This window comes from Esox lucius, chromosome 9, assembly GCF_011004845.1.
Source record: "Esox lucius isolate fEsoLuc1 chromosome 9, fEsoLuc1.pri, whole genome shotgun sequence".
Lineage (NCBI taxonomy): Eukaryota > Metazoa > Chordata > Actinopteri > Esociformes > Esocidae > Esox > Esox lucius.
In genome coordinates, this window is record NC_047577.1 from 7,509,987 (window position 1) to 7,537,024 (window position 27,038).

At 40.6% G+C, this 27,038-nt stretch overlaps 3 protein-coding genes and 1 long non-coding RNA gene across 9 annotated transcripts in view; 1 reads left to right on the plus strand and 3 right to left on the minus strand.

Annotated features, from left to right (window-relative positions):
* Positions 1–7,001: 7,001 nt before the first annotated feature.
* On the minus strand, positions 7,002–25,053 carry LOC106024432. 6 transcript variants are annotated; one of them, XM_034294331.1, is made up of 6 exons: positions 9,246–9,362; positions 8,057–8,144; positions 7,892–7,958; positions 7,741–7,815; positions 7,512–7,592; positions 7,002–7,389 (listed from the first exon to the last, which is right to left on the minus strand). In XM_034294331.1, exons 1-6 carry the CDS (start codon positions 9,277–9,279, stop codon positions 7,300–7,302), a joined length of 435 nt encoding a protein of 144 aa, XP_034150222.1. In that variant the 5' UTR covers positions 9,280–9,362; the 3' UTR covers positions 7,002–7,299. The 6 variants fall into 6 exon arrangements, 4 of the variants coding, with proteins under 4 accessions (XP_034150222.1, XP_034150223.1, XP_034150221.1 ...); XM_034294332.1 differs by having other exon boundaries at positions 7,002–7,365; positions 7,892–7,961; XM_034294330.1 differs by having other exon boundaries at positions 7,003–7,389; positions 7,892–7,961.
* On the minus strand, positions 9,752–14,111 carry LOC117592766. Its single transcript, XM_034294320.1, has 6 exons — positions 14,051–14,111; positions 12,978–13,078; positions 11,840–11,906; positions 10,474–10,806; positions 10,099–10,314; positions 9,752–9,837 (listed from the first exon to the last, which is right to left on the minus strand). The coding sequence occupies exons 2-6, from the start codon at positions 13,059–13,061 to the stop codon at positions 9,803–9,805; spliced, it is 735 nt and encodes a 244-aa protein (XP_034150211.1). The 5' UTR covers positions 13,062–13,078; positions 14,051–14,111; the 3' UTR covers positions 9,752–9,802.
* LOC109616112 lies at positions 23,857–24,921 on the plus strand. Its single transcript, XR_002197174.3, has 2 exons — positions 23,857–23,954; positions 24,404–24,921. It is a non-coding gene; the product is annotated as an uncharacterized LOC109616112 (long non-coding RNA).
* Positions 24,960–27,038, minus strand: part of LOC105030138 (sialoadhesin-like) — a 31,203-nt gene continuing 29,124 nt past the window's right edge. The window contains exons 9-10 of the mRNA XM_034294474.1: positions 25,083–25,176; positions 24,960–24,966 (exon numbers count right to left, since the gene is read on the minus strand). Coding sequence (XP_034150365.1) covers positions 24,960–24,966; positions 25,083–25,176 — 101 coding nt within the window. The remainder of the gene's footprint in view (positions 24,967–25,082; positions 25,177–27,038) is intronic.

Consider the following 27,038-nt stretch of genomic DNA (forward strand, 5'->3'; position numbering starts at 1 on the left):
TTTTTGTAAACCACTGGTGTTCCTATAAGCCAATTTGGTCACTTTACAGTATATTGTAACTATTGGTGTTTTTGAGTGCATTCCTTACACAGTTAGACCTACATGTTACGTTAATGTTATGTTGCATTTCTTAAGTGAGAAATTGTTCCTCTTCAATGCATGGTTGAGTATTAATAATTGTGAGCACTACCAATCTGGTGAGCTACATGTGAACGTGTTTACAGCTGAGTTGTGCCTGTTAGCCCCCTATTTCTTTTAAACCACTATTTAATTACATGGAGTTTGTTTACAGCTGAGTTGTGCCTGTTAGCTAAGCATTCACTGTGTTACCGATGTATCATGCTTTTAGTGTCAAAATTGACAACCCCCCTATTTCAGTGACAACCCCCCTATTTCATCCCAGAAAGTAGGGAGTGACTCTAAGCATTCCAATCCAGAACACAGAGACACACTGGGAGAGGGGTGCAAAAGATGACAGACACACCAATTGAGATTCTGGGAAGAAGATTCCCAATATTAAAATAGATTAAAATAGAGCAAAATCAGGTTCTATGTTGAAATACTAAAATGGCAATTGTTTTCCCATTCCAACTGGAGAACTCTGTGCACACGAAATTGTAGGAAAATTTTGCTAATCTAAATTATGAAACACGACAAAGACATGTCCATTTAGAATCAACTGGCCAGTGTTAAATGTACTTTAAATTCAATAAGTTAATGCTAAACTCTCTAGTCAGGGTTTTAACTTTGTGTTGTCCAAGATTCCATCTTTGTTTCTGTGATGGCAATTTCTAAAGTCCAAACGATTTACGAAAACAGTAGGTAAGACAGAGGAAAACTCAAATGCACAATAAACAATTTATTCTTGCAAGGAGAGAATACACAGGTTACAAAGTAACAATGAATAATCTCAAAAGTAACACAGAACAAGCATTCTCATTTAAAGGAGGAAAAAGGGGTGTGGTAAGATGTGTGTCAATAAAACACATTCACATGGTTAACCTTTTCAACCTTTTAGGAGCCACAATGTCGGGACACTAAAGGATAGACCCTAAGAGTGTTATACAGATATACTAATTTACGAGTATCTAATCCACTGGTACCGGTCTAGGATGCTCCCTTAGACAAATACCAGATCCCCCTCTAACTACATTCCTTTACTTGACTAAACATGGGGACTCAGTCCTTCAATCAGTAAGTATACATCGGTTTAAGAAATTTCCCTTACAGTTTCTCACAAAGTAGGAGTCCTGAATACTACCACCCTGATGAGTTCTAGGGAAATTTGGAGTTCTAGACTTGGGTGCCATCTTTACACGATAACTTCCCGTGGACATTAATTCTTATTTCAGAAACTGTTCTTGCTACTGTATTATAGACATACTCTGTAGTATTCTTCTAACAAAACACCCTCCTTTTGTTCCAACAAAGAGTTTTTAAAGTAACCTGGTATGTTTGCAGTGTCCCTGTGCCCCCTGTCTCCTGAAGGGGAACACTTATTATTCCCTTACCTTAACCTAATCAGCAATGCCTGAATCTAAAAGCAACTCTTACAAAAACGTAACCATGTTAGTAATTCTAACAATGAGTCCAATGGGAAGTTCTTACCCAAACCTAACCTTTGAGAAGATCCCATTTTCCACAGTGATGTCCTTGTGGTGACCCATTTATCACATTTTTTATTTTTATTAATTAATTTATTTTACCTTTATTTTACCAGGAAGTCCCATTGAGATCAAAAATCAAGACTGCAACAGAGAAACCTGGCCAAGGTAGCAGCCGTATAAAAAACAGAACACATTTCCAACATGAAATACAATAAATCCAAAATAAAACATAAAAGACAACTAATCAAACACAGTGGCCTCTCAAGAAAAACAACCATATTCTTCACAATGCCCTTAAATTCAACAATGGATATAAATACGTCTAATTTTAGATCTTTTTGCAGGTTATTCCAAGCCCAAGGTGCATAGTAGGAAAATGCAGTTCTCCCCAGATCTGTCAAAGCCTGAGGTACATTAAAAAGCAACCACTTGGAGGAGTGTAGCTGATAACTACCAGAGCTGAGACAGAGAAGGGTACAGAGGTATGCTGGAGGTTTACCTAACATTGCTTTATAGATAAAAACACACCAGTGCTGCTGTCTGTCAGTGATGTCCAACCCACCAAATCATAAAGAATGCAGTGGTGAGTGAGGGACTTTAAATGTGTAATAAAACATAGAGATGCATGATACACTGAATCACGGCTCCATAGGACAGAGGAGGCTGCATGCATATATAATATATCACTGTAATCGAACACCAGCAGAAAGGTAAAACGTATTTTTTTGGCATTGAATGTAAAGCTTGATTTATTTCTAAAATAAAAACGGATCTTCACTTTAAGCATCCTAACTAGATTAACAATATGTACATTGAAGGAAAGTCTGCTATCCATATACTCAAGTACTTATACAGGGGCACACTTTTGATGGATTTATCCCATTAAAATGTTTAAACATGGAAAGAATCCAAGGAAGCTGAGATGTAGCAAACAATAATTTAATCAATGCTGAAAACTTAACAAAAAAGGGCAAGGTGCACAAAAAGGGAAATAACATACAAAAAAACATTTTGACTTTATGCCTTCATCAGTGTTATACATCAGTGTGAGACAAACACCCTTTATAGGAAAATGGTTGATTGGCTCAACAGTTACGCAATTAAGTATTACATTATCAACTTGTGCAACCACAAGGCTGCATTTGACAACACAATGTTGCAAAGTTAACATCAGAAGAAAAAAAACACACTCCACTCCAAAGAGTGTTTAGACTCTGCTCTGAATAAGGTAAATGCTATTGATATTGGATGGCCATGATTTCTGGCCCAGACACAAATCTGTAGTGAAAATCACTGCTTGGGCTTAAGCACACACTATGTCACTGCATCCACAAAAACAAGTTAAAACTCTAAGATGGAAAGAAGAACCCATATTTAAACAAGATCCAGAACCGCCTTCTCGGGGCCCAAGCTCATTTAAGACAGTCCGAGGTGAAGTGGAAAATTGTCCTGTGGTCTGACAAATCATCATCATCATCATCATTTTCTTCCGCTTATCCGGGGCCGGGTCGCGGGGGCAGCAGTCTAAGCAGAGATGCCCAGACTTCCCTCTCCCTAGACATTTCCTCCAGCTCTTCCGGGGGGACACAGAGGCGTTCCCAGGCCAGCCGGGAGAGATAGTTCTTCCAGCGTGTCCTAAGTCTTCCCCGGGGTCTCCTTCCGGTGGGGTCTCCTTCCCTGACCCAAAGCTCATGACCATAGGTGAGAGTAGGAACGTAGATTGACCGGTAAATCGAGAGCTTCGCCTTGCGGCTCAGCTCTTTCTTCACCACGACAGACCGATACATCGACTGCATTACTGCAGAAGCTGCACCGATCCGTCTGTCAATCTTCCTTTCCATCCTTCCCTCACTTGTGAACAAGACACCTAGATACTTTAACTCCTCCACTTGAGGCAGGCACTCTCCACCAACCTGAAGTGGGCAAGCCACCCTTTTCCGACTGAGGACCATGGCCTCGGATTTGGAAGTACTGATTCTCATCCCCACCGCTTCACACTCGGCTGCAAACCGTCCCAGTGCATGCTGAAGGTCCTGGCTTGAAGGGGCCAACACAACAACATAATCCGCAAAGAGCAGAGACGAAATCGTGTGGTCCCCAAACCTGACACCCTCCGGGCCCCTGGCTGCGCCTAGAAATTCTGTCCATAAAAATTACGAACAGAACCGGTGACAAAAGACAGCCCTGCCGGAGTCCAACATGCACTGGAAACAAGTCTGACTTACTGGGGTTCAGTCGTACAGGGACCTGACAGCCCTTAGCAAAGGACCCAGGACCCAATATTCCCGAAGCACTCTCCACAGGATGCCGCGAGGGACACAGTCGAATGCCTTCTCCAAATCCACAAAACACATGTGGAATGGTTGGGCAAACTCCCATGAACCCTCCAGCACCCCGTAGAGGGTATAGAGCTGGTCCAGTGTTCCACGGCCCGGACGAAAACCACACTGTTCCTCCTGAATCCGAGGTTCTACTATCGGCCGTATTCTCCTCTCCAGTACCCTGTCATAGACTTTCCCGGGGAGGCTGAGAAGTGTGATCCCCCTATAGTTGGAAAACACCCTCCGGTCCCCCTTCTCAAAAAGAGGGACCACCACCCCGGTCTGCCATCCCAGAGGCACTGTCCCTGACCGCCACACGATGTTGCACAGGCGTGTCAACCAAGACAGCCCCACAACATCCAGAGACTTGAGGTACTCAAGGCGGATCTCATCCACCCCCGGTGGACCCTTACAGTACGCTTGGGCCTGCCGAGTCTGTCCAGCTTCCTCCCCCGCCATCGGATCCAACTCACCACCAGGTGGTGATCAGTTGACAGCTCCACCCCTCTCTTCACCCGAGAGTCCAAGACATACGGCCGCAGGTCAGATGAAATGACAACAAAGTCGATCATCGACCAACAGCTTAGGGTGTCGTGGTGCCACGTGCACTGATGGACACCCTTATGCTTGAACATGATGTTCGTTATGGACAAACTGTGACTAGGACAGGAGTCCAATAACTGAACACCACTCAGGTTCAGATCAGGGGGGCCGTTCCTCCCAATCACGCCCCTCCAGGTGTCACTGTCGTTGCCCACGTGGGCGTTGAAGTCCCCCAGTAGAACGATAGAGTCCCCAGTCTGAGCACTTTCCTTCACCCCTCCCAGAGACTCCAAGAAAGTCGGGTACTCTACACTGCCGTTCGGCCTGTAGGCACAAACAACAGTGAGAGACCTATCCCCGACCCGTAAGCGCAGGGAAACGACCTTCTCGTTCACCGGGGTAAACTCCAACACATGGCGGCAGAGCTGGGGAGCTCTGAGCAAACCCACACCAGCCCACCGCCTCTCACCATGGGCAACTCCAGAGTGGTGAAGAGTCCATGCTCTCTCAAGGAGTGTGGTTCCAGAGCCCAAGCCGTGCGTAGAGGTGATCCCGACTACCTCTAGTCGGAACCTCTCAACCTCACGCACCTCAGGCTCTTTCCCCGCCAGCGAGGGGACGTTTCACGTCCCTAGAGCTAGTTTCCGTGTCCAGGGATCGGGTTGTCTAGGCCCCCGCCTTCGACTGCCGCCCAATCCTCTCCGCACCGGCCCCTTATGGTCCCTCCTGCAGGTGGTGAGCCCACGGGAAGGCAGCCCCACATCGCTCCTTCGGGCTGAGCCCGGCCGGGAAACCAGGTGCTCGCGTACGAGCCCCAACCCCGGGCCTGGCTCCAGGGTGGGGCCCCAGCTGTGCCATACCAGGCGACGTCACGGACCTCAAGATTTTTCTCATCATTAAAGGGTTTGAAAATTAGAACGTTTTTTTGGGAATCGTGGACTCTACATCCTTCAGACTAAAGAGGAGAGGGACCATCTGGCTTGATATCAGCACACAGTTCAACAGTCAGCCTCCGTAATGGTATGGGGGTGCATTAGTGCACCTGGAAATCATGACTTGCACATCTGTGAATGCACCATTAATGTTAAACAATTTTGTAGAAACATGTGCTGCCATTTAAAGGACATCTTTTTAAGGGAACTTCAGGAGGATAATGCCAAACCACATTCTGCATGTATTACAACAGCATGGCTCTGTAGTAAAAGAGTCCGGGTGCTAAACTGGCCTGCCTGCAGTCCAGACCTGTCACCCATTGAAAACATTTGGCGCTTTATGAAAAGGAAAATACGACAAAGGCGACCCCGAACTCTTGAGCAAATCCAAAATTAAGCGCAAATGTGAAAACACTTCACTTTAAACACCTCAATGGGAAAACAGCACAGCAGTTGGTCTTCTCGGTTCCCTAATGCGTACAGAGTGATGCAACACAGTAGTAAACATGCCCCTGTCCCAACTTTTTTGAAATGTGTTGCTGGCATCAAATTCAAAATGGGCATGTATTTTTCCAAAAACAATATAGTTTGTCTTTGCCCTTTTTTCCATTAAATACAGGAATATATGATGTGCACATCATTGCATTCTGTTTTCATATGGATTTCATGCAGGGTCCCAATTTTTGGGGAAGCAGGGTTGTAGAAAAATAGTGTGTATAGAGTAAAGCAAAATAACATAATTTCCAATCAGTGTTGCATGCCCGTAATAGAGGACTAAATACAAATCATTACAGTTACATATTTTGAATTTGTAAGGCAGAAATCTTCAATGTTTTTCAGGCGAAGAACCCCTTGGCTACTGGGGCACAGTGGAAGGACCCCCCATTGTCTATAACAGTAAGGTGCTTTAAAAAAAAAATATTTACAATTTGACATATTTTAATGGGGGAGGGAGAATGAAGCATTAAGCTTACCTTTATCTGTGGATGGCACAGCTTCGACTTTAGTGAGAAGTCTGACCCTGGTGACAGGGCCATATCAGCCTCAGGTTGCAGTCTTGACCTGTACCTGCTTTTCAGGTAGGTAAGGGAGGTTAAAGGCTCCTTGTTGCTTTTGCTGTCAATTGTGTCTTGTGTATCGCAGCCTTGCATGGTTTAGTAACACAGACACCGTCACGGTAATTTGCAGCCAGCTCTGAGCAGTTTTGGCAAAGTAAAATCTCCCAAATAGGCGTAGGTAGCTGGAACACACGTGCCAGCACTTTTCAACGGGAAAGCCATCGAATCCCAGAATGGTAAGGTAGCGCTGAGTGTTCTTCTCCCGCAACAGCACATAAAAATGCATGTATTATGTCAATATTATTACATTTATTCACATACAAAAGCATAATAAAATATTGTCGACACTGGTTTATCTCAAATATCTGGAATAAAATCTGTACAATAAATCATCAATATACTTAATCATCATTATCATTAGCAAGCAAGCAACTTTATTTATATACCACAATTCATGCATAGAAGCAATTCAATGTGCTTTACAATGAAAAGAAAGATATAAAAATGCAATGGAATAAATAAAACAGTCTGTAACAGACTGTTACAATTCTTTAACCACCCTCCAGGTCTCTCTGGACATTTTCAATATACCATAGAAGAATTATAGAAATAGAATAGACATGTTAGGGGAGGTTATCGACATTGGCTGCTACGTTCCAGCAAGGTAGAAATATGATAGTTATAGAATTGAAATGTGAAACTATCAGACCGGGTTTTGTGGTGGTTCTCTTCACACCAGGTTCTATGGTGGTTCTCTTCAGTCGAGGGTCTGTGGTGGTAATCTGCAGTCCAGGTTTAGTGGTGGTTCTCTTCCATCCAGGATCTGTGGTGGTTCTCTTCAGTTCTCATAATCAGAAGGCTCAGTGTGCATCTGGGCGTCTGTGTCGCTGAGGGGTCTCACACTCTGGTTGAGGACACTGAATAAACACTTAACACACCACACACTTGAACGTGAATGTGGAAAGGCAAACACGCACGAACAATCTAACTTGAAACATTGAAGTTGTAAGTCTAATGTTTATTTAGAAGAGGAAACATCACAATACTTACTTGCAGGGTGTCATAGTCAGGTGACCTGGTTGTCATGTTCAGAGATGAGTACATGTCACTGTTAGTATCAGGATGGACACTCTGTGGGGGAGGGAGGGAGAGAAATGTAGAGAGGGAGATTATAAGTGTTATGAAACAACACACTTTTCTGTCAACACTGAATATTGTATAAAACACAAAAGAACAAGAATCAAGATAAAGACATTATTATGTATGATCAGATACCTACTTCCAGGGTATCATATTCAGAGTATCTGTTCCTCGTGTTAAGAGCTGTGTATGTTTCACTGTTAGGATGGTCACTCTGTGGAGAGAAAGACAGACAATGTGGTAGGAAACATCACCCATAATTTCAAAATAATCTATTCTAACAGCCTCACCTGTCCACTGTCTTTTGCGTCTCTGGTGTTTCTTTTGTCAGAGGAGGTGGATTTGGAGTCTTTTTTCCTTCTTTGCACAAAATCGATTAATTCATTAATTATTTAACCATTATGTCTGAATGTAAATGTGACATTTGTTTTTTTTAAATATAAATGTCTCCTCACCTGAACCAGATGAATCCAGAGAGACAGAGGATGAGAACCAGAACAACCACTGTGATTCCTACAGATGCAGTCAGAAATGTCTGTTTCCCTAAAACACAATGTGGATGATGTGAATACATGACATGTTATATTAAATAATAAGTTAATGAATACACAGTCATTAGAACAGAATATGAAAAAACTACTTGGTAAGGGATTACACAGGAAAACCCATACATGTATAGAACAAATGTGGAATTTTACCAAATATAAAGATCAGATTATCTTGAACCTATTAGGACTCTGGAGTTAGACTCAGACTCATGGGAACTGTTCCAACAAGAATGTATTGTATGCAAAGTCAAAGGTAGGTCAGGGTCAGTCAGAGGTTCAGTACACGGGCGTTTATGGCTTGAAGGACAGGCAGGCGATAAACAGGCTTGTGGTCGTGGATTGGCAGGGGTACGGTACACAGGGAATATAGAGATACGGGCACTGGGAGCAAAGGAAAAACAAGAAAACAAACATGAGGAACCTTGGCATAAGACACCAGACGAACTGGCACAGGAACAAGGGAAGGGCACATTAAATACACAGGGGGTAATGGGCAGATGAGAGGAACTTGGTGGAGGTGGAACATAGACACCTGGTGGAGGTGGAACATAGACACCTGGTGGAGGTGGAACATAGACACATGGTGGAGGTGGAACATAGACACATGGTGGAGGTGGAACATAGACACCTGGTGGAGGTGGAACATAGACACATGCTGGAGGTGGAACATAGAAACATGGTGGAGGTGGAACATAGACACATACTGGAGGTGGAACATAGACACCTGGTGGAGGTGGAACATAGACACCTGGTGGAGGTGGAACATAGACACATGGTGGAGGTGGAACATAGACACATGGTGGAGGTGGAACATAGACACCTGGTGGAGGTGGAACATAGACACATGCTGGAGGTGGAACATAGACACATGGTGGAGGTGGAACATAGACACATGGTGGAGGTGGAACATAGAAACATGCTGGAGGTGGAACATAGACACCTGGTGGAGGTGGAACATAGACACCTGGTGGAGGTGGAACATAGACACCTGGTGGAGGTGGAACATAGACACATGGTGGAGGTGGAACATAGACACATGGTGGGAATCAAGACAGAAACGTCATTTTGTATGGAAACACTGAAGATTAAATGTTACCTGCAACAGTGACCATCAGAGTTGAAGAGTTCATAGATCCTCTTCCATTCCTGACCTCACAGTAATATTCTCCACTGTCCTCAGATCTGATGTTGGTGATGCTGTAACTCTGTCCTGATGCTTTTGGTGAGGTTACATTCTTCTTGTACCAGGTGTAGGTGGTGTTGTCAGTCAGAGGACAGGATGTGATACAGGTCAGTGTTACATTCTGTCCCTCAGTCACTGTAGCAGGAGTCATCTTCACCTGTAGATCTGATGGAATATGAATCAACCAACACACTGTTTTATTTATGTATTTCTTTCAGTAATTCATCATGATTAACAGTTGTATCACACACTAAAACGTTCAGTATTACCTGTGACAGTCAGAGTTGTTCCAGGGAAATCATGACTCCATTCAAATGTGTTTGTTTTAAAAGTGAAGTGATACTCAGCTAAGTCCTCCTCTCTCAGATCTGTGATTCTCAAGATGGAGGTACCCTCATAGTTTCCAGTCTTTTCATCCTTATACTCCACCCGACCTGCATACCCTGGGTCTGTGGTTAGGTCCTCAGGGGTCAACATATCCCTCCACCTACCACTCTGTTTAGGACTAAACCACAGTGATGATGTGACATTATAATAACCAACATAAGTACAGGATATGTCCACTGATGACCCCTTCAAGACACAGATTCTCCTCTTAGTGTAAGTCACTCTGTTACAGGACTGACCCTGAACACCTGAAACACAGTGACATTTACAACTATTTATTCTCAGTAATTTCTATGTATGTCAACAGTTCTCAAATGACAGTGAAACCAACACAGAGACATTGTACAGTGTTAACATGATGTATTAAATAAACACTCACACACTGTAGGAGAGTGGAGATCCTCATGACCTTTAACAGAACAGGAGTAACTGTCTTCATGGTTACTGTAGACTGGGTCTTTGTACTGGGTGGAGGAGCTTTCATCTATCTGTTGTCCATTCTTGTACCAGATGTAGGTGGTGTTACCAGTCAAAGGACACTTGGTTTTACAGGTCAGTGTCTTCATATATCCACCAGTCACCTCAACCCAAAGACCTGGTTAATAAACAACATAGTGTAAATTTACAACATGTCATCACTAACCTATCATAAGGACACAATAGTGTGGAATTTTTTTTTTAACTTAAACTGTAATAGACCTGTTTTTACAAAATGATCTGGATCTTAATAGAAATATATATTTTATTACAATACCTGTGACAGACAGATTGACTCCAGGTTGGCCAATCAATTTCCCTTCAGGCTGATCTGGTGTAAATCTGACCCAGTACTGAGCTGAGTCACTCTCTCTCAGGTCTGTGATTATCAGGGTGTGGTTATTATTATTGTTACGGTACGTCACACGACCTCTGTAGTCATAGTTCACAAAATTCTCATCAGCTTCTTTTCTAGTGAACCAGAAGGTTGATGTGACTTTATAACCACTTGGATACTTGTAGGTGCAGCTCAGCTCCACTGTTGACCCCTTCAAGGCACAGATACTCTGAGTGGAGTAGGTCACACCCCAGTCACCCTGACCCAGTACCACTGAAACACAGTAACACAACAGAATGATTCCCTCAATACAATATGGTCAATTAGAAGAAACATTCTGAAAATGTAGATTGTGGCCCCTTGTGGCAGTGGTGTACAGTGAGAAGACTGATTGGATAAATGTCACCCAATGGGCCATTCAGAAGATCTTTGAGGCTAGAAGCTATTGATAACTTGCAAAATGGTTGAGCTTCCAGTAAAGTTAATGAATGTAGATATATGAATGGTGTGGTTTTAATAAATGTGGATGATTTTCTGGGCATGAGGAGATTGCAGTGTTAAAGGATTCTGATGTTGAACGCGTTGCAGGAGTTGCTGCAGACACTTGGGTCATAATATATTATTAGATACTTGTCATTTTGAACCCCCTTGATAAAATGCTTTGATGAATTTGATGGATATTATATTATATTGTTTCCACTGGTTATTGTCTTTCTATGTCTGTAATCAACACTGGTCTGCTGTATCATACGTTCTCCTTCCTCGGTCAGATTTTGATGTTTTTACATATAATTAATGATGCCTTGCATGTTTTGTCTTCACTTGCGCATGTGTTGGCTATTAAGCTATTGAAGAACTATGCTGGTGCTACACTGACAAACACACTTCCGCCATTCCATCCCTCCCTGGAGCAAACTCAGCATCAGCAATATTGGGAAATGACGAATACACACATTGCAAAAGCAATGCCACCGTGGGCGTTACGCAATTTAAAAACAACCCCTAAAAAAATGACACACAATTTTGTAGCAGTGTAGTGGACAACACTGCATCTCACTAATTGATTGACAGTTCACAACTGGACTGCGTTGTTAGTTGGCTGTAGGAGTCTCGTGTCACAATCCAATCAGAACAGCTCAACCTGACAGAGAGTCTCAATGCACATACACATTCTGAAGGTCTCGCCCCCCCAATGCTTTTGAAATCAGATGTATATACACAATGCAAACATAAATGTGCATTTATTTTTATATTTATTTATTAAATGATAGGGCACATTTAGTCCTCCATAGAATTAAGATCATACCTGTCAGAGACCAGAGGAAAACCACCAACACACTTCCTGTTGTTCTCGAGGACATTGTTAGACCTCCCTGTCGTCTCAGAGACATATACAACATTTCATTCAGTTGGTTGTTAAATAAACACATTACAATGTACAGCAAACCCATTCTTGAAAGCCTTCCTGCTTCAAATCTTGTTCAGTTTCTTTTTTCACACGTTCAGTGAATAAAAAAGCAAATGTGTTGGTAAACTGATCACTGGTTGTAGTAAAACACAACAACACTCCTAATACTATCAGTCCATTTCTCTGAATACACAACACTGTGAGGGTCCTCTGGGACAGACTGAATACACAACACTGTGAGGGTCCTCTGGGACAGACTGAATACACAACACTGTGAGGGTCCTCTGGGACAAACTGAATACACAACACTGTGGATGTGATCAGTTACTTTCTCTAAATGGTGAAAAACACTTTTCTACAGTAAGTCAGCTTACTGTCAGTGAGTGGAAACAGACAGTGGTGAGTTCAGTTGTTACAAAGAAATAAAATAATTCAGCGGACAAGTTGCTGATGTAGAAGTATATTGTCCTTGTTGACCATCATGTTTTACTAACTCATTCTGTTGACATTCCTTAAATGCAGCAAAGTATTTCAGAATGTTCTGGTGTTTTACATTACTTTGTCCACCTACTGGCATTTCAGCATTACTGCACCTTAATAATTAACTGGACCTCATTCATGGTGTGTTAATAACAACATAACACACTAATGCATTAGAGGATCTAATGAAAAAACGAAACTGATACTTGACAAAGTGACATTACAACACATAACCGATGATGTCTGTAGTAGTAAAACATTACTCTGTCACATCCTGTCACACTGTTGACCAATAACTAGTAATGTCTGTAGCTGTAACATCATCACTATTGTAGCTTGCTGCTTTTCTTGTATGATTTAATGTGGCGTGTTATCTGTGCATATTTAAAACTGGTTGAATACTGAATTTGGATTGGCTTATAGCCATGGTGTTACAGAGCTTATACCACGGGTATTAAAGCACATCACTTTTTACTGCTGCAATTGTGTTGGTAAGAAGTATGAGTTCTGTGTGTAACACATTAAGTCAGGTTATGAAGACATTAGAATGAATTACCTTTAATTGTCCAGCCTGCTGCTTTTTCTGAAAACCCTTGGTGTCCATGTAGGTAATGTACCAGTATGACCAAACAATGAACATCCTTATTTTTCTTTTACCTGAACGTAATAGAAATTTGTTGAACTGATATATTAATGAATTCTAAGCAATTACTATTTTAAGAGTTATAAATGATGGAATTGCCATCCACGTGATCATATAGTTTGACTTGCAACAAAGCTTTGCTTAAAACATGGTATTATTATTTATTTATTTTTTCTTCTCAGACCTTAAATTAAGAGTTTTTTGAAGTAGAAGAAATGTACTTCTTCATAAGAAAAGCTGTGTTATGGCCACACACATTCTGCAATATCAAATATTCAAATGTGGTTCCTCTATACAACTCTGTGTCAGCGACCGAGACCCAGTGAAGGCTTCCTTCCTCAATTACACAAGATGCTTTCGAGAGAACTGTGATGAAATAATGGGTGACTGACTATTTATCATGAAAGATGATTTGTAGGTCTTTCGGTCTCGATGAATTGGCTGCAATTCCAGTTATTACCATGTTTAAATGCTAGTCTCAACCAGTTATTTCAAACACTATTATAATTACTTTACTGTAACGTAAAATAGAGGTTGTTTCTATCAGGTGTAGATTAACTGATATAGTTAACATTAAGGATTTTATTAGGTGTGGATTAACTGATAGAGTTACATGAATAAAGCATGCTTCTATTTAAAAAAATACAGTACTGTAAACCCTCCCGAAGGCTGCAATTAAAAAAGCCAGACCCTAACCCATTTCCTGATGTGTTTCATCATATAAAATTCTGATCTCCCTCACAAAAGGTCAATGTTGTTGCCTAGCACCAGGATTGATCATGGAATGACACACTGTAGTGTGTCCTCTGGGATCCTACTATAGATCAATCCTCCTACTCTGAGATCCTTTAAACATACCATCAAGTGACAACCAAAACACAGCTGAATGTAATAAATAACAGAACATTTATCATTTTTGCATGAATTAGATTTATAAAGGAATAACAGAAAATTCCAACTAACAAGATATTGCCAAGAATACTTACAGAGGGAAGTGAAGGGGCAGCCCAACCCACTGTCAGTGAGTGGAAATCTGTAATCGATTGTTATCACAAGGACTCAAGGAAGAAACAGCAGATGAGCTGCCCGTCCGTTCCCCTTTTATGACATCAGCATTCACGGTCTAACAGAGCAGCAAGTCAGAATTCCAAAGCAAATGTGCAGCAGACGATTTAATAACTTTGGTTCATTTGTGAAGTAGGTGTACATTATAGCAGTCCACTCATGAGATGCACATTCATCGGCAAAACAGTGGCATAACTATGTACTGTTATACTGTCTGGGACTCCGACCGTGTCCTGAACTACAGACACACACACACAAATGTGTTCAGTTTCATCCTTGTGGGAACCTCAGACACCTATTCCATAGGCCAATCCTCACCTTACCTAGTTTATTTGACTATACGTCCTCAAAACCTCCCCTGCAATGCATATACCTCAGGTATCCAGCACTCTGACACTGTAACCAATGATGTTTGTTTCTCCCTACCCTGAAAGCCCTGATACAGATGGCACATTTCCCCTTGTGGGGACCTCGTTTTCTGGTTTTAATATCTTTTTGTTTAATTAACCTTGTTTGATCCTGTCCGCAGGCTAAACTACTGACACATTCATGTTTATTTAATATCTAGAATTGTGTGGTTTTGTGTGAAATATAGTGTGATCAGCATTCATGTTTCCATCAATGGAAGATCATGTATAGCACAAATGTTGTATTTTTAAATAGATCATTATGCATTCATGTTCTCTTTCAGTTTTTAGTGTTGTTTTGACTTTATTTAAAAAAGAAAAATGTTTTTGTCCTGGTTACTAAGGGGTTTGGAATCTGTTACATTACAGAACGTTGAGGTTTGTTGGAGGTTCCAGGATGAAGTGGAGAACATAAAATTCTAGACTTTGTTCCCATCTGGTGGCCATATTTAGACATTACATGGTAACTTCTCAGAGACACTCATTCTGATTTCAGGAACTGTTCTTGCTACTTTATTATGGACAGTTCAAGTATTAATATTGAATCTGGTGTATTTTATATTATATTTCATACATTGCTAGTTAAAATGCTGTCATTTTAATTTCATCTAAATAGAAGTCTGTTAGCAACATGATATTATCCCCAAAAAATACTTAATTTCCAAAATCGTTAACATCACACAGCGGTTCATTACTAAATACCACCTTTAATCTGAGTCTGGCTAAAACACACAGAGACCTTACAAAACCTCAATTGCTCAAACTTTTATACGAAATTGAAAATGCTCTCAGGACCTTCATGGGAATATGTTATGTGGAGAGGAGAAAAAAACAAAAAAAACAAGGGAGTATGGTATTGTCGCACAATTTGTTTTTTTAAGCCAAGTAGTGTGTATTCAGTAAAGTGTGTATTTCCAATAAGCATTTTATGGCAATATTGGCCTCAACACAAATAATTAAAGATACATATTTTCATATAGCTTTAAGAATGCTGACAGTCAACATGATGACAGTGTAATGAATTATAGAGACAGTTTTGAACTAGTCAGGGACCACAGATTTCAACTGAGGACACTCTTTTAACAAAACCTGGGTTTAGTATTCACCTCTTTCAATTGTTTACGGCTACAAAAAAGTAGTAGAAGAAGAAAGCAATTATTTGCGTACCCCAAAATAAACTCTGCTTTTAAAATGGAGACAGTTGCTTTTGCCGTGTCAGAAGCCATTGTGGGACACCAGCAAGGATGCTCCCTCTATTCAACTCTATGACAGGAATCAAGACAGTACAGGGATGTCTTTCTTATGCGCACCAGATGTGTTTTAGAGGGTCATGTGATGCATCATGGGTAAGTGACTGACTGATTCACTGATCTATGAATGATATAAAAAAGTTAATTCAACAGCTTTGTCCAAATTCTACAAAAACAACACAATATGTATCTAAAGCTATTGTCAATATTATTCATATTGGTCACTAACACAAATAGTATCCGGTGCATAATCTGTACAATTAATCATCAATATACTTAATCATCATTATCATTACCATGAAACATAATTCACCACCAACTGTTTGGTTAAGCTCATCTGGACATCTTCAATATAGGGTAGAGGAATTATAGAAATAGAATGAAAATGTTAAAACTAGATTTGAATTTTGTGGCAGTTCTGTGGTTTGTTCTCTTCAGTCCAGGTTCTGTGGTGGTTCTCTTTAGTTCAGGTTTGGTGGTGGTTCTTTTCAGTCCAGGTTCTTTAGGGGGCCTCTTTAGTTCTCATAATCAGAATGCTTAGGGTGTTTCTAGATGTCTGACACTCTGAAAGAAGACACACTGAAACACTTAACACACCACTCACTTGAACACATGTGGAAAGATAAACAAACACACACACACACACACACACACACACTCACAAACCATCTCCCTTTGATTTGTTGGTCCTGTGTTGATAGAGGAGAGGAAACATCACAATACTTACTACCAGGGTGTCATAGTCAGGTGACCTGGTCTTCATGTTCAGGGATGAGTACATGTCACTGTTAGTACCAGGATGGACACTCTGGAGAAAGAAATGGAGAGAGAGATTGATAGAGAGAGAAAGAGATAGTGTTATAGAAATTTGTTGAACTAATGTATTAGTGACTTCTACATATGTGCAGGGGAGGAGAGAATTACTGGTTTAGTATTGTGTTTATTCAAAAGGCACCAAACCTGTATTTTGCCAAGCAGGAAGAATGCAAAATATGTTAATGGTGTTGTAAGTCAGAGGGGGACAAGACATGGGTGGACAATGGAAGTCAAGAGGTATTTGTAAAATGCAGATGGGCAACCTGCATTTGGGTGAAACGTTGGGGGGACAGTGAAACTGATAAGAGGAATAAACCTAACTTGATAAACATGTATTCATGAAATGTCAGTTATTTTGTGAGTTATTGTTACACATTCTTACCTATGCAAAAGGTAGGTTTTCTGAACTCTTCTTCAGACAGATCTGTCTCTATTTGCAAATATTATATAATAAACTGTTATTGTGTTTAAGAGCATTTTGATCTCTGTCTTGCCTTCCTTAGTAAGAGTTATATTCAATGGAATTGCCATCACAATAAATAAAGAGATCATGCTGTAAAATATCACCTATGATATCAAACACTATTCATCTATTCTAATAGTCTCACCTGTCCATTGTCTTCTGTGTCTCTGGTATTTCTGTCAGAGGAGGTGGAATTCCCTCTTTGGTACACAATTAAATATTACACATATTAACCATCACATCAAAGTGTAAAAGTGACATTTGGTTTGAAAACAATCCCATTTCTCCTCACCTGAACCAGATGAATCCAGAGGGACAGAGGATGAGAACCAGAACAACCATTTTGATTCCTACAGATGCAGTCAGAACTGATGTCTGTTTCCCTAAAATACAATGTGGATGATATGAATACATGACATGTAGTAATACACAATTAGTAAATTAATATATGGTCGGTAGAACAGATATTGAAAGAACTACTTGGTAAGGGATTGAATAGGACAACCCATATACACCCATCAGCCATAACATTATGACCACTGACAGGTGAAGTGAATAACACTGATAATCTCGTTATCATGGCACCTGTCAGTGGGTGGGATATATTAGGCAGCAAGTGAACATTCTGTCCTCAAAGTTGATGTGTTAGAAGCAGGACAAATGGGCAAGCGTAAGGATCTGAGTGACTTTGACAAGGGCCAACTTGTGATGGCTAGACGACTGGGTCAGAGCATCTCCAAAACTGCAGCCCTTGTGGGGTGTTCCTGGTCTGCAATGGTCAGGACCAAACAAAAGTGGTCCAAGGAAGGAAAAGTGGTGAACTACACAGGGTCATGGGTGGCCAAGTGTTATACTTTGGGCAATGTTCTGCTGGGAAACCTTGGGTCCTGCCATTCATGTGGATGTTACTTTGACACGTACCACCTACCTGAGCATTGTTGCAGACCATGTGCACCCTTTCTTGGCAACAGTATTCCCTGATGGCATTGGCCTTTTTCAACAGGATAATGCGCCCTGCCACAAAGCAAAATGGTTCAGGAATTGTTTGAGGAAAACAACAATGAGCTGAAGGTGTTGACTTGGCCTCCAAATTCCCCAGATCTCAATCCAATTGAGCATCTGTGGGATGTATTGGCCAAACAAGTCTGATCCATGGAGGCCCCACTTCACAACTTACAGTACTGAAAGGATCTGCGGCTAACGTCTTGGTGCCAGAACAACAGCACACCTTCAGAGGTCTGGTGGAGTCCATGCCTTGATGGGTCAGAGCCATTTTGGCAATAAAGGGGGACCAACACAATATTAGGCAGGTGGTCATAATGTTGTGGCAGATGGGTGTATGCAGACACAAAAGTGTAATTAGACAAAATGTAAAGATTCAATTATCTTGAAACATATTTTGTACTGAAGCATTGAAGATTAAATATTACCTGCAAAAGTGACCATCAGAGCTGAAGAGTTCTTAGATCCTCTTCCATTCCTGACCTCACAGTAATATTCTCCACTGTCCTCAGATCTGATGTTAGTGATGCTGTCCTGATGCTTTTGGTGATGTCACAGTCTTTTTGTACCAGATGTAGGTGGGGTTGTCAGTCAGAGAACAGGATGTGATACAGGTCAGTGTTACATTCTGTCCCTCAGTCACTGTAGAAGGAGTCATCTTCACCTGTACATCTGATGACATATGAATTAACCAAACCCATCAATGAATGAACTGAATGATCCATGTATTTCTTTACTAATTCAAGATGATATAGGGTTGTATCAGTTATCATGTATAAAACTCTATAAGTTCAGTATTACCTGTGACAGTCAGAGTTGTTCCAGGGAGACTATGACCCCATTTAATGCTATTTGTCTTAAAAGTGAAGCGATACTCAGCTGAGTCTTCCTCTATCAGATGTGACAAAATAATATCCAACATAAGTACAGGATATGTCCACTGATGACCTCTTCACGACACAAATCCTCCTCCTGGTGTAAGTCAATCTGCTACATAACTGACCCTCAACACGATAGAATGTGGGAGATTGACAAGTGTTGATGGCATTGCAATATCATTATAATGTTTGTCTGTTCTTGGGTTATATATAGTAATTACCCAAAACATGTCAACTGGCTACTAGGTATCTTAAGGCCCATAAATAGCTGCTCTTCAAGCCCCCTCCATGGCTCACCGCAGATACTGACCAGGCTTGACAAGTAATTTTTTTCTTGTTTTCTTGTTAACATTCTGTACACAAATAACTTTGATAAGATACAGGATGTCTAATGGGGTAAAGGAAGATGATGCTTAGTGTGTGCATCATAAACCAACAACACTTACTGACAGTGCTGCTGACACAACAAGTAGCCTTCAGGAAATGTGAATTCTGTGGTTAACACATTTCTTGAACACTGTTTTAACCCTTCTACACATTGTTCTACAGTCATGTCTCATCGCAACACTCTCAACATATTAAGGAGAATACAAGATCACCACAAGATCTCCTCCTAAACGTTCACACAGATCTATTCATGGCTTTCTCTTCACCAAGCAATTTTTTTTCCAGCGAACCTCATCTGGGTCAACCCACATAAGGTACACGTGCTTCTGTTTTGCTAACCTCGTTATCGGACACTTTGGACAAAATCTGAGGAATGATTGGTGGACCCATGCTCCAAATGTGTCCTTTGTAAGAATATGACAGATATTGTGAACTTTTTAGTCATCAAAGAGCATATATACTTAAGGACAACACTACCTTTGAATGTAGGAAGTGCTTTTTGACCAAATCTTAACTTAACTGTTTATCATAGTGTACGGGAGGAACTGAAAAATATAAATTCTAGATTTATTTACTACCCATTCAATGTGCCTTCATTTTGTAGTCTATCCATTCAAAGGTTCACTGCCGTTCAAAAGTTTGAGGTCACTTAGAAAGTTTGATTGGCTTGATGGGCACTTTTTACGTACCACACAGTCAAGCTCCTCCCACAACAGCTCAAAATGGGTTGAGATCCGGTGCCGGCCACTCCATTACAGACAGAATACCAGTAGACTGCTTCTTCCCTAAACAGTTGTTGCATAGTCTGGAGCCGTGCTTTGGGTCAACATCCTGTTGTAGGAGGAAATTGGCTCCAATCAAGTGTCGTCCACAGGCCACAGGCTTTTGCCCATCATCACAGAAGACCCAAAGCACCCTCCAACTGGCCAGTCTGAGATGTGGCTTTTTATTTGCAACTCTGGCTAGAAGGCCAGCATCCCAGGGTCAACTCTTCACTATTGACGTTGAGCCTGGTGTTTTGTGGTTACTGTTTAACAAAGCTGCCAGTTGAGGACCTGTGATGTGTCTGTTTCTTAAACTAAATCTTTTTTTTCCGTTTTTTCAGTTTCTTGTCAATTTCCCGCATGGAATGGCCTTCATTTCTCAGAACAAGCATAGACTGATGAGTTTCAGAAGAAAGTTATTTGTTTCTGGACATCTTGAGGCATAATTGAACCCACAATTGCTGATACTCCAGATACTCAACTAGTCTAAAGGCCAGTGTTATTGCTTCTTTAATCAGCACAACAGTTTCAGCTGTGCTAACATGCAAAAGGGTTTTCCAATGATCAATTAGCGTTTTAAAATTATAAAATGAATGAGCAAACACAACGTGCCATTGGAACACAGGAGTGATGGTTGCTGATAATGGGCCTCTGTACGTCTATGTAGATATTCCAACAAAAACCAGCCGCATAGAGCTACAACAGTCATTTGCAATGTCTACACTGTATTTCTGATCAATTTGATGTTACAACCCTATTTCCAAAAGTTGGGATGCTGTGTAAAATGCAATGACTCAATGCTAAATCATTCAATGCCTACATTGAATAAGCAACAGTACAAAGACAACATGTCAAATGTTGAAACTGAGGCGTGTTTTTGTTCTTGGGAAGATACACGCCCATTTTGAATTTAATGCCAGCAACACAAAGTTGGGGCATGGTCACCGCTGTGTTGCATCACCTCTTCTTTCAACAACGCTCTGTAAGCATTTGGGAACGGAGGAGACCAATTGATGTACTGTTGAAAGTGTAATGTTTACCCATTCTGGCTTGATATAGGATTTCAGCTGCTCAACTGTTCTGGGTCTCCTTTGTCATAGTGTTTTTTTTCATAATGCACCAATTATTTTTAATGGGTGACAGATCTGGACTGTAGGCAGGCCAGTTTAGCACCTGGACTATTAATACAGAGGCATGCTGTTGTAATACCTGCAAAATATGGTTTGGTATTGTCCTGCTGAAATAAGCAAGGCCGTCCCCGAAAAAGACGTTGTGTGGATGGCCGCAGGTGTTGCTCCAAAACCTGTTTTGTTCAGCATCAATGGTGCCTTGACAGATGTGCAATTAACCCATGCCATGTACACTAATGCACCCCCATACCATCACGTATGCTGGCTGATAACAAGCCAGATGGTTCCTCTCCTCTAAGTCCGAATGTATTGTGTTCCTAGCGTAAATGATGAGATCCCCAGAATATTAGCAATTTTACATTGAGAAACATTATTCTTAAATTGTTATACTATACGCCTGCCCAGTCTTTCACAGAGTGGTGAACCCCTTCCCCTCTTTACTTCTGAAAGACTCATCCTCTCTGGGATGCTCTTTTTATACCCTATTATTTTACTGACCCGTTGCCAGTAAACCTAATTAGTTGTGAGATGTTCCACCAGGTATTCTATTTTTTTTAAAAGTGTTGCTGGCATCAAATTTAAAGTGGGCCTATTTTTCAATGAACAATAACACTTCTCAGTTTTCACATTTGATATGGTGTCTTTGTACTTCTTTCTCTTAAATATAGGGCTCAACGTATTTGCACATCATTGCATTTCACTTTATTTTAATAAAAAAAATTATAATAATTAAAGTACAAAAACAGTTACATATAAAAACAAGTACACATAAACATTTAAGCATTGGTGTATATCCTACTGATCATTCTAAATCCTATGACAGGTTCCCGAATGAGCCTTATATGATGTCATTTGAATATTATTTGTTGCTGCTCTTCTCTTTCTGTGCCCTAGTCCAAACGTAATGCAACAGATGTGTAAGTTAGGTCATTGCTTTAAACAGACAGTGCCTATAGATTGGAATGTGTCTACTGATGATAGTGGACTTAGTGGTCATAACATTTTCTTAAACAACCAACCTCCCACTACACCCTCACCCATATGTGGCTTGTATGTGTCTCTCTCACAAGTGTCCAAAACGCAAGCAGGAAAGCTTGTCTCCTAATGTATGTATTGCACCTCTCTTACTTGGTCACATGTATAAATTATACCAGGGTCTGGTGATTCACTGACAAACAGTGGATATTAAATGAAATCAAGTTGCCTTCATCTAAATGATTTATACAGATTACAGTTATTGAAGCCTAGACCTCATTTGAATATAAGGGGTTCCAGACTCATGCGTCTGCTTGTCTCCTGGTACCTTTCATCCACATTTCTCTGACAGACATTGCCATTTTCATACCAACCGATTATATAAAAAATAAAACACTTACAATAAAATACTTATAAAACAGGGACAACATAATATAATCAACATTAAAAGCTTAATTTTCTTAAATTTAGAGCCTCATAATCCTCCAGTACCTCTATGTCCTGATCCAGAATGGCTATCAGTGGGACTGTTGTTATGCTTTTCCTAAAATCAATGTTTGATTCTGTAGTCTTTTGTCCATTAATTTTCAAGTATGATCTTTACCATTGAGCTCCAACGTCTCCTCGAGGAGGCTTGGGCACCTGTGAACTCAGTCAAGGTTTTTGGCTGGAGAATGCGTAGGGATTATGACGCACACTTCCTGGTTGACCAAGCACCGTGACAGGAAGTAGAACGGCATCAGATCTGCTTCGTAGGGCACATTTCGTTTTTTGGGGGGAGTATCGCTGGGTTTTATATGCAGAGACAGATATACAATAGTCAGGGTTCAATCCAACTGTTTTTAGTTTTAAACAAATGTTTTTCTTAAAGCTCAAGCATTGACAGTGGCCACATTTACAGAAAAAGCACATAAGTCAGATAAGTAACCGAACAGCACAATTTCCAATCCAGTGTATGCCAGGAAAAGATACTGTCAATCTTCTTGTGTTCAGGTGTTGTTGTGCTCATGGTATAGGTCATGTTGTGTTCACAAATTGTTGTGTTCAGGTCTTGTTGTGTTCAGGTCTTGTTGAGCTCAGGTTTTGCTGAGTTCACAACTTGTTGTGTTCAGGTCTTGTTGTGTTCAGGTCTTGTTGATATCAGGTCCTCTTTCTTCTGGCTTTGTAGATAATACTGGGATCCTCTTGAATTGTTTGTGCTGTCGGTCAAAAAGGATACATTTCAGAATCAATCAGAATCTGGTTTCCTTTTTTAGTGCCCTACTTTTGAACAGGGCCTATGGATCTTTGTCAAACGGAGGGCACTTAATAGGGACAGGGTGCAATTCAACCCAACATTTCTTCATCACTACATAACTCCTTGATTATAGAAGGGTATATCATTCATTACACTGACATTGAACTGAAATCAGTTGACCCCTAATGAACACAGGGGTGAAATGCTTTGCTTATTGAAGACGTCCCCTACATGAGGTATAAGCATAAAGTACGAATAACATTCAAGCTCAACTGTTGACTGTACATTGATGTAGTGACAGAATATACTCACCGGGTGGCAGTTGAATTTTCACAGCAGCATGCAGGACTTCCTCTTCCTGTTCCTGGTAATGAGACGATTGGACGGTGGAGTAGAGAGGAACTTCCTGGTCCTTGGAGGAAGAGTAGTAAACGCTGGCATAGTGAAGGTCATCCTGGTTGTCTGTGTCTGCTGTCTGTTGTGATAGAAATCTAAAGTCAGAACCCTGTAAGGCAGGTAAGGTAGACATCAAAATACTCTTTAACACAAATAAAGTTTATTAATATAAACTTAATATTAATAAATTAATATAGAGACAGAAAGACACTAACCCAAGATCAGTGACTGTCTGTCTGCCATACAGCTCAGAAACACCTCCTTTTATTTGGACAAGAAGGTGGGACGATATCTCACAAAATAACTGACCTTTGAGCAACACATGACTACTGTGTCAATCGGTGCAGTCATGTTCCTTTGATTAGTTTAGCTCTGAATATTAACATTTTGCATTTTCCTACTGTCTAAATACATGAACTCAGTGCTTTACTATCAACACGGTTGGTAGCTAGTGATTTTTCAAACTCTCATACAATGGTATAATTAATCCATATATCCGCTCAGTACATTTCTACAATACTGTGCTGCAGTAGAGGTCATGACCATGTTTGATATGTTGTCATACACAGGACTGGAGTCTCCCTGATTGGACAAGAGGACAACATGAGAAAATGTTCCACAAAGGAACACATACTGTATATATTTTCTCTGACAGACTCACCTGTATATTGTCTGCTGTGTATCTGGTATGAGCAGTGGATTTGGATTTCTTCCTCCTGTTGTGTGAATGAATGTATTAAGTTAGTGAAGTATCTGAGTAACTGGGTAAAATAATGGAAATCATATTAATGATACCTCACCTGAACCAGATGAATCCAGAGAGACAGAGGATGACAACCAGAACAACCACTGTGATTCCTACAGTTTTATTCACAACAGAAGTCTGTTTCCCTAAAATACAGTGAAGATTTGGTTTTACATAGAACATTAGAAATAAACATATGAAATGTATCCAATACTTAAGTGATCTCATAAGCCAACACAGGCTGTAATTAAACAGTATACCCAAAGTGAAAATAAGTATTTATAATAAAAATATGCTTGAAACATAATTTTGAATTGAGGGATTAAACTTTGCCTGATACAATGACCATCAGAGCTGTCGAATTCTTTGTTCCTTTTCTATTATGAGCTTCACAATGATATTCTCCACTGTCCTCAGATGTGATGTTAGTGATGTTGTAACTCTGTCCTGATGCTTTTGGTGAGGTTACAGTCTTCTTGTACCAGGTGTATTTGTCCACAGGTGGGTTGGCATCACTGCTGCAGGTCAGAGTCACTGAACTGCCCTCCACTATTTCACCAGAGGGACTGACTGACACTGATGTGTTCTTTGGGCCATCTGGGGGACATTATGAAACAATGTTTTTGTGAATCACTTGTACTTCAGCACAGTTGTAGGTAAACAGTCTTTTATATGAAGAAAACTGAAGAAATGTGCACTCACAATAAATGAGTGAAATATAACAGTACATATTATTCAGTCAAAAGAAAAGGTTAGGTGTACTTACATTGAACATTCACAGACACAGAAAAAGAGTTGAGATGTCCACATTCATTCTCAGCTTCATAGTAATATTCTCCACTGTCCTCAGATGTGATGTTAGTGATGCTGTAACTCTGTCCTGATGCTTTTGGTGAGGTTACATTCTTCTTGTACCAGGTGTATTTGTCCACAGGTGGGTTGGCATCACTGCTGCAGGTCAGAGTCACTGAACTGCCCTCCGCTATTTCACCAGAAGGACTGACTGACACTGAGGTGTTCTTTGGAGCATCTGGGGGACATTATGAAACAATGTTTTTGTGAATCACTTGTACTTCAGCACAGTTGTAGGTAAACAGTCTTTTATATGAAGAAAACTGATGAAATGTGCACTCATGATAAATGAGGGAAATATAACAGTACATATTATTCAGTCAAAAGAAAAGGTTAGGTGTACTTACATTGAACATCCACAGACACAGACAAAGAGTTGAGAGGTCCATATTCATTCTCAGCTTCACAGTAATATTCTCCTCTGTCCTCAGATCTGATGTTAGTGATGCTGTAACTCTGTCCTGATGCTTTTGGTGAGGTTACATTCTTCTTGTACCAGGTGTATTTGTCCACAGGTGGGTTGGCATCACTGCTGCAGGTCAGAGTCACTGAACTGCCCTCCACTATTTCACCAGAGGAACTGATTGACACTGAGGGGTTATTTGGAGCATCTAGTGGATAATAATGTATTTTTAATGTTGGAACTCATTAGCTTGAATGTCGAGACTATCCGAGTCCAACAATTGAAAAATAATTATCTTAGCTTGATGGTTAAGTTTTTTTAATGAGAAAATATTATTTCCTTATCAAATACAAAGATTGTGCAAAGCTGTGGCTACTTTGAATAATCTACAGTATTACATTAATTTTGTTTTGTTTAAAGGTATATGGGTTACTACAAGATTCCATATGTGTAATTCAATAGTTTTGATGTTTTATATTATTAAAAAAATTGGAAAATGATAAAAAGAAAATAAAGTACATTGGTAGGTGTATTTATAAATACAAATTATATATTTAATATATGCCACCCAAATATGTGGTGTACTTACATGTGACATTGAGAGTCTTTTCAGGAGACAGGAGAGTCTCATGACCTTTGACACCACAGAAGTATCTGCCTGCATCTTCACTGCTGACTGAGAGGATATGGACAGTAGAGTTGGTGTTGGTGTTTTCTATAGGCTGTCCATTCTTATACCAACTGTATTCTGGGTTGGGGTCCAGACTACATTTAGTTGTACATGTCAGAGTGACCCTGTTCCCCTCTGACACAGATGTAGGCTCCATCTCCAACACAACATCTAGGGGAAAATAAAGTACAGAATAGTGGGTGAATTTCTGCAACACCTAGGATGTTAAAGTATGAGGTTGAACAAGGTCTTGTGGCGACCAGCAGATGTCTACTATCAACATGGTAAAACATATGTGACCCATTACCTGTGACAGTCAGGGAGACAGGGGAGCCAGAAAAGTGTCCTCCAGATGTAATGAATCTAAACCTGTACTCAGAGGAGTCAGTTAATCTGAGGTCTGTGATTCTCAGGGTACAGTCATTCTTCTTATCTCCATGGTACTCTATATGACCCTCATTCCCTGGTACCAAGATTACATTTTCAGGCTCCACATTAAACACCCATTTAGTGAACCAGAACATTTTCTTGACC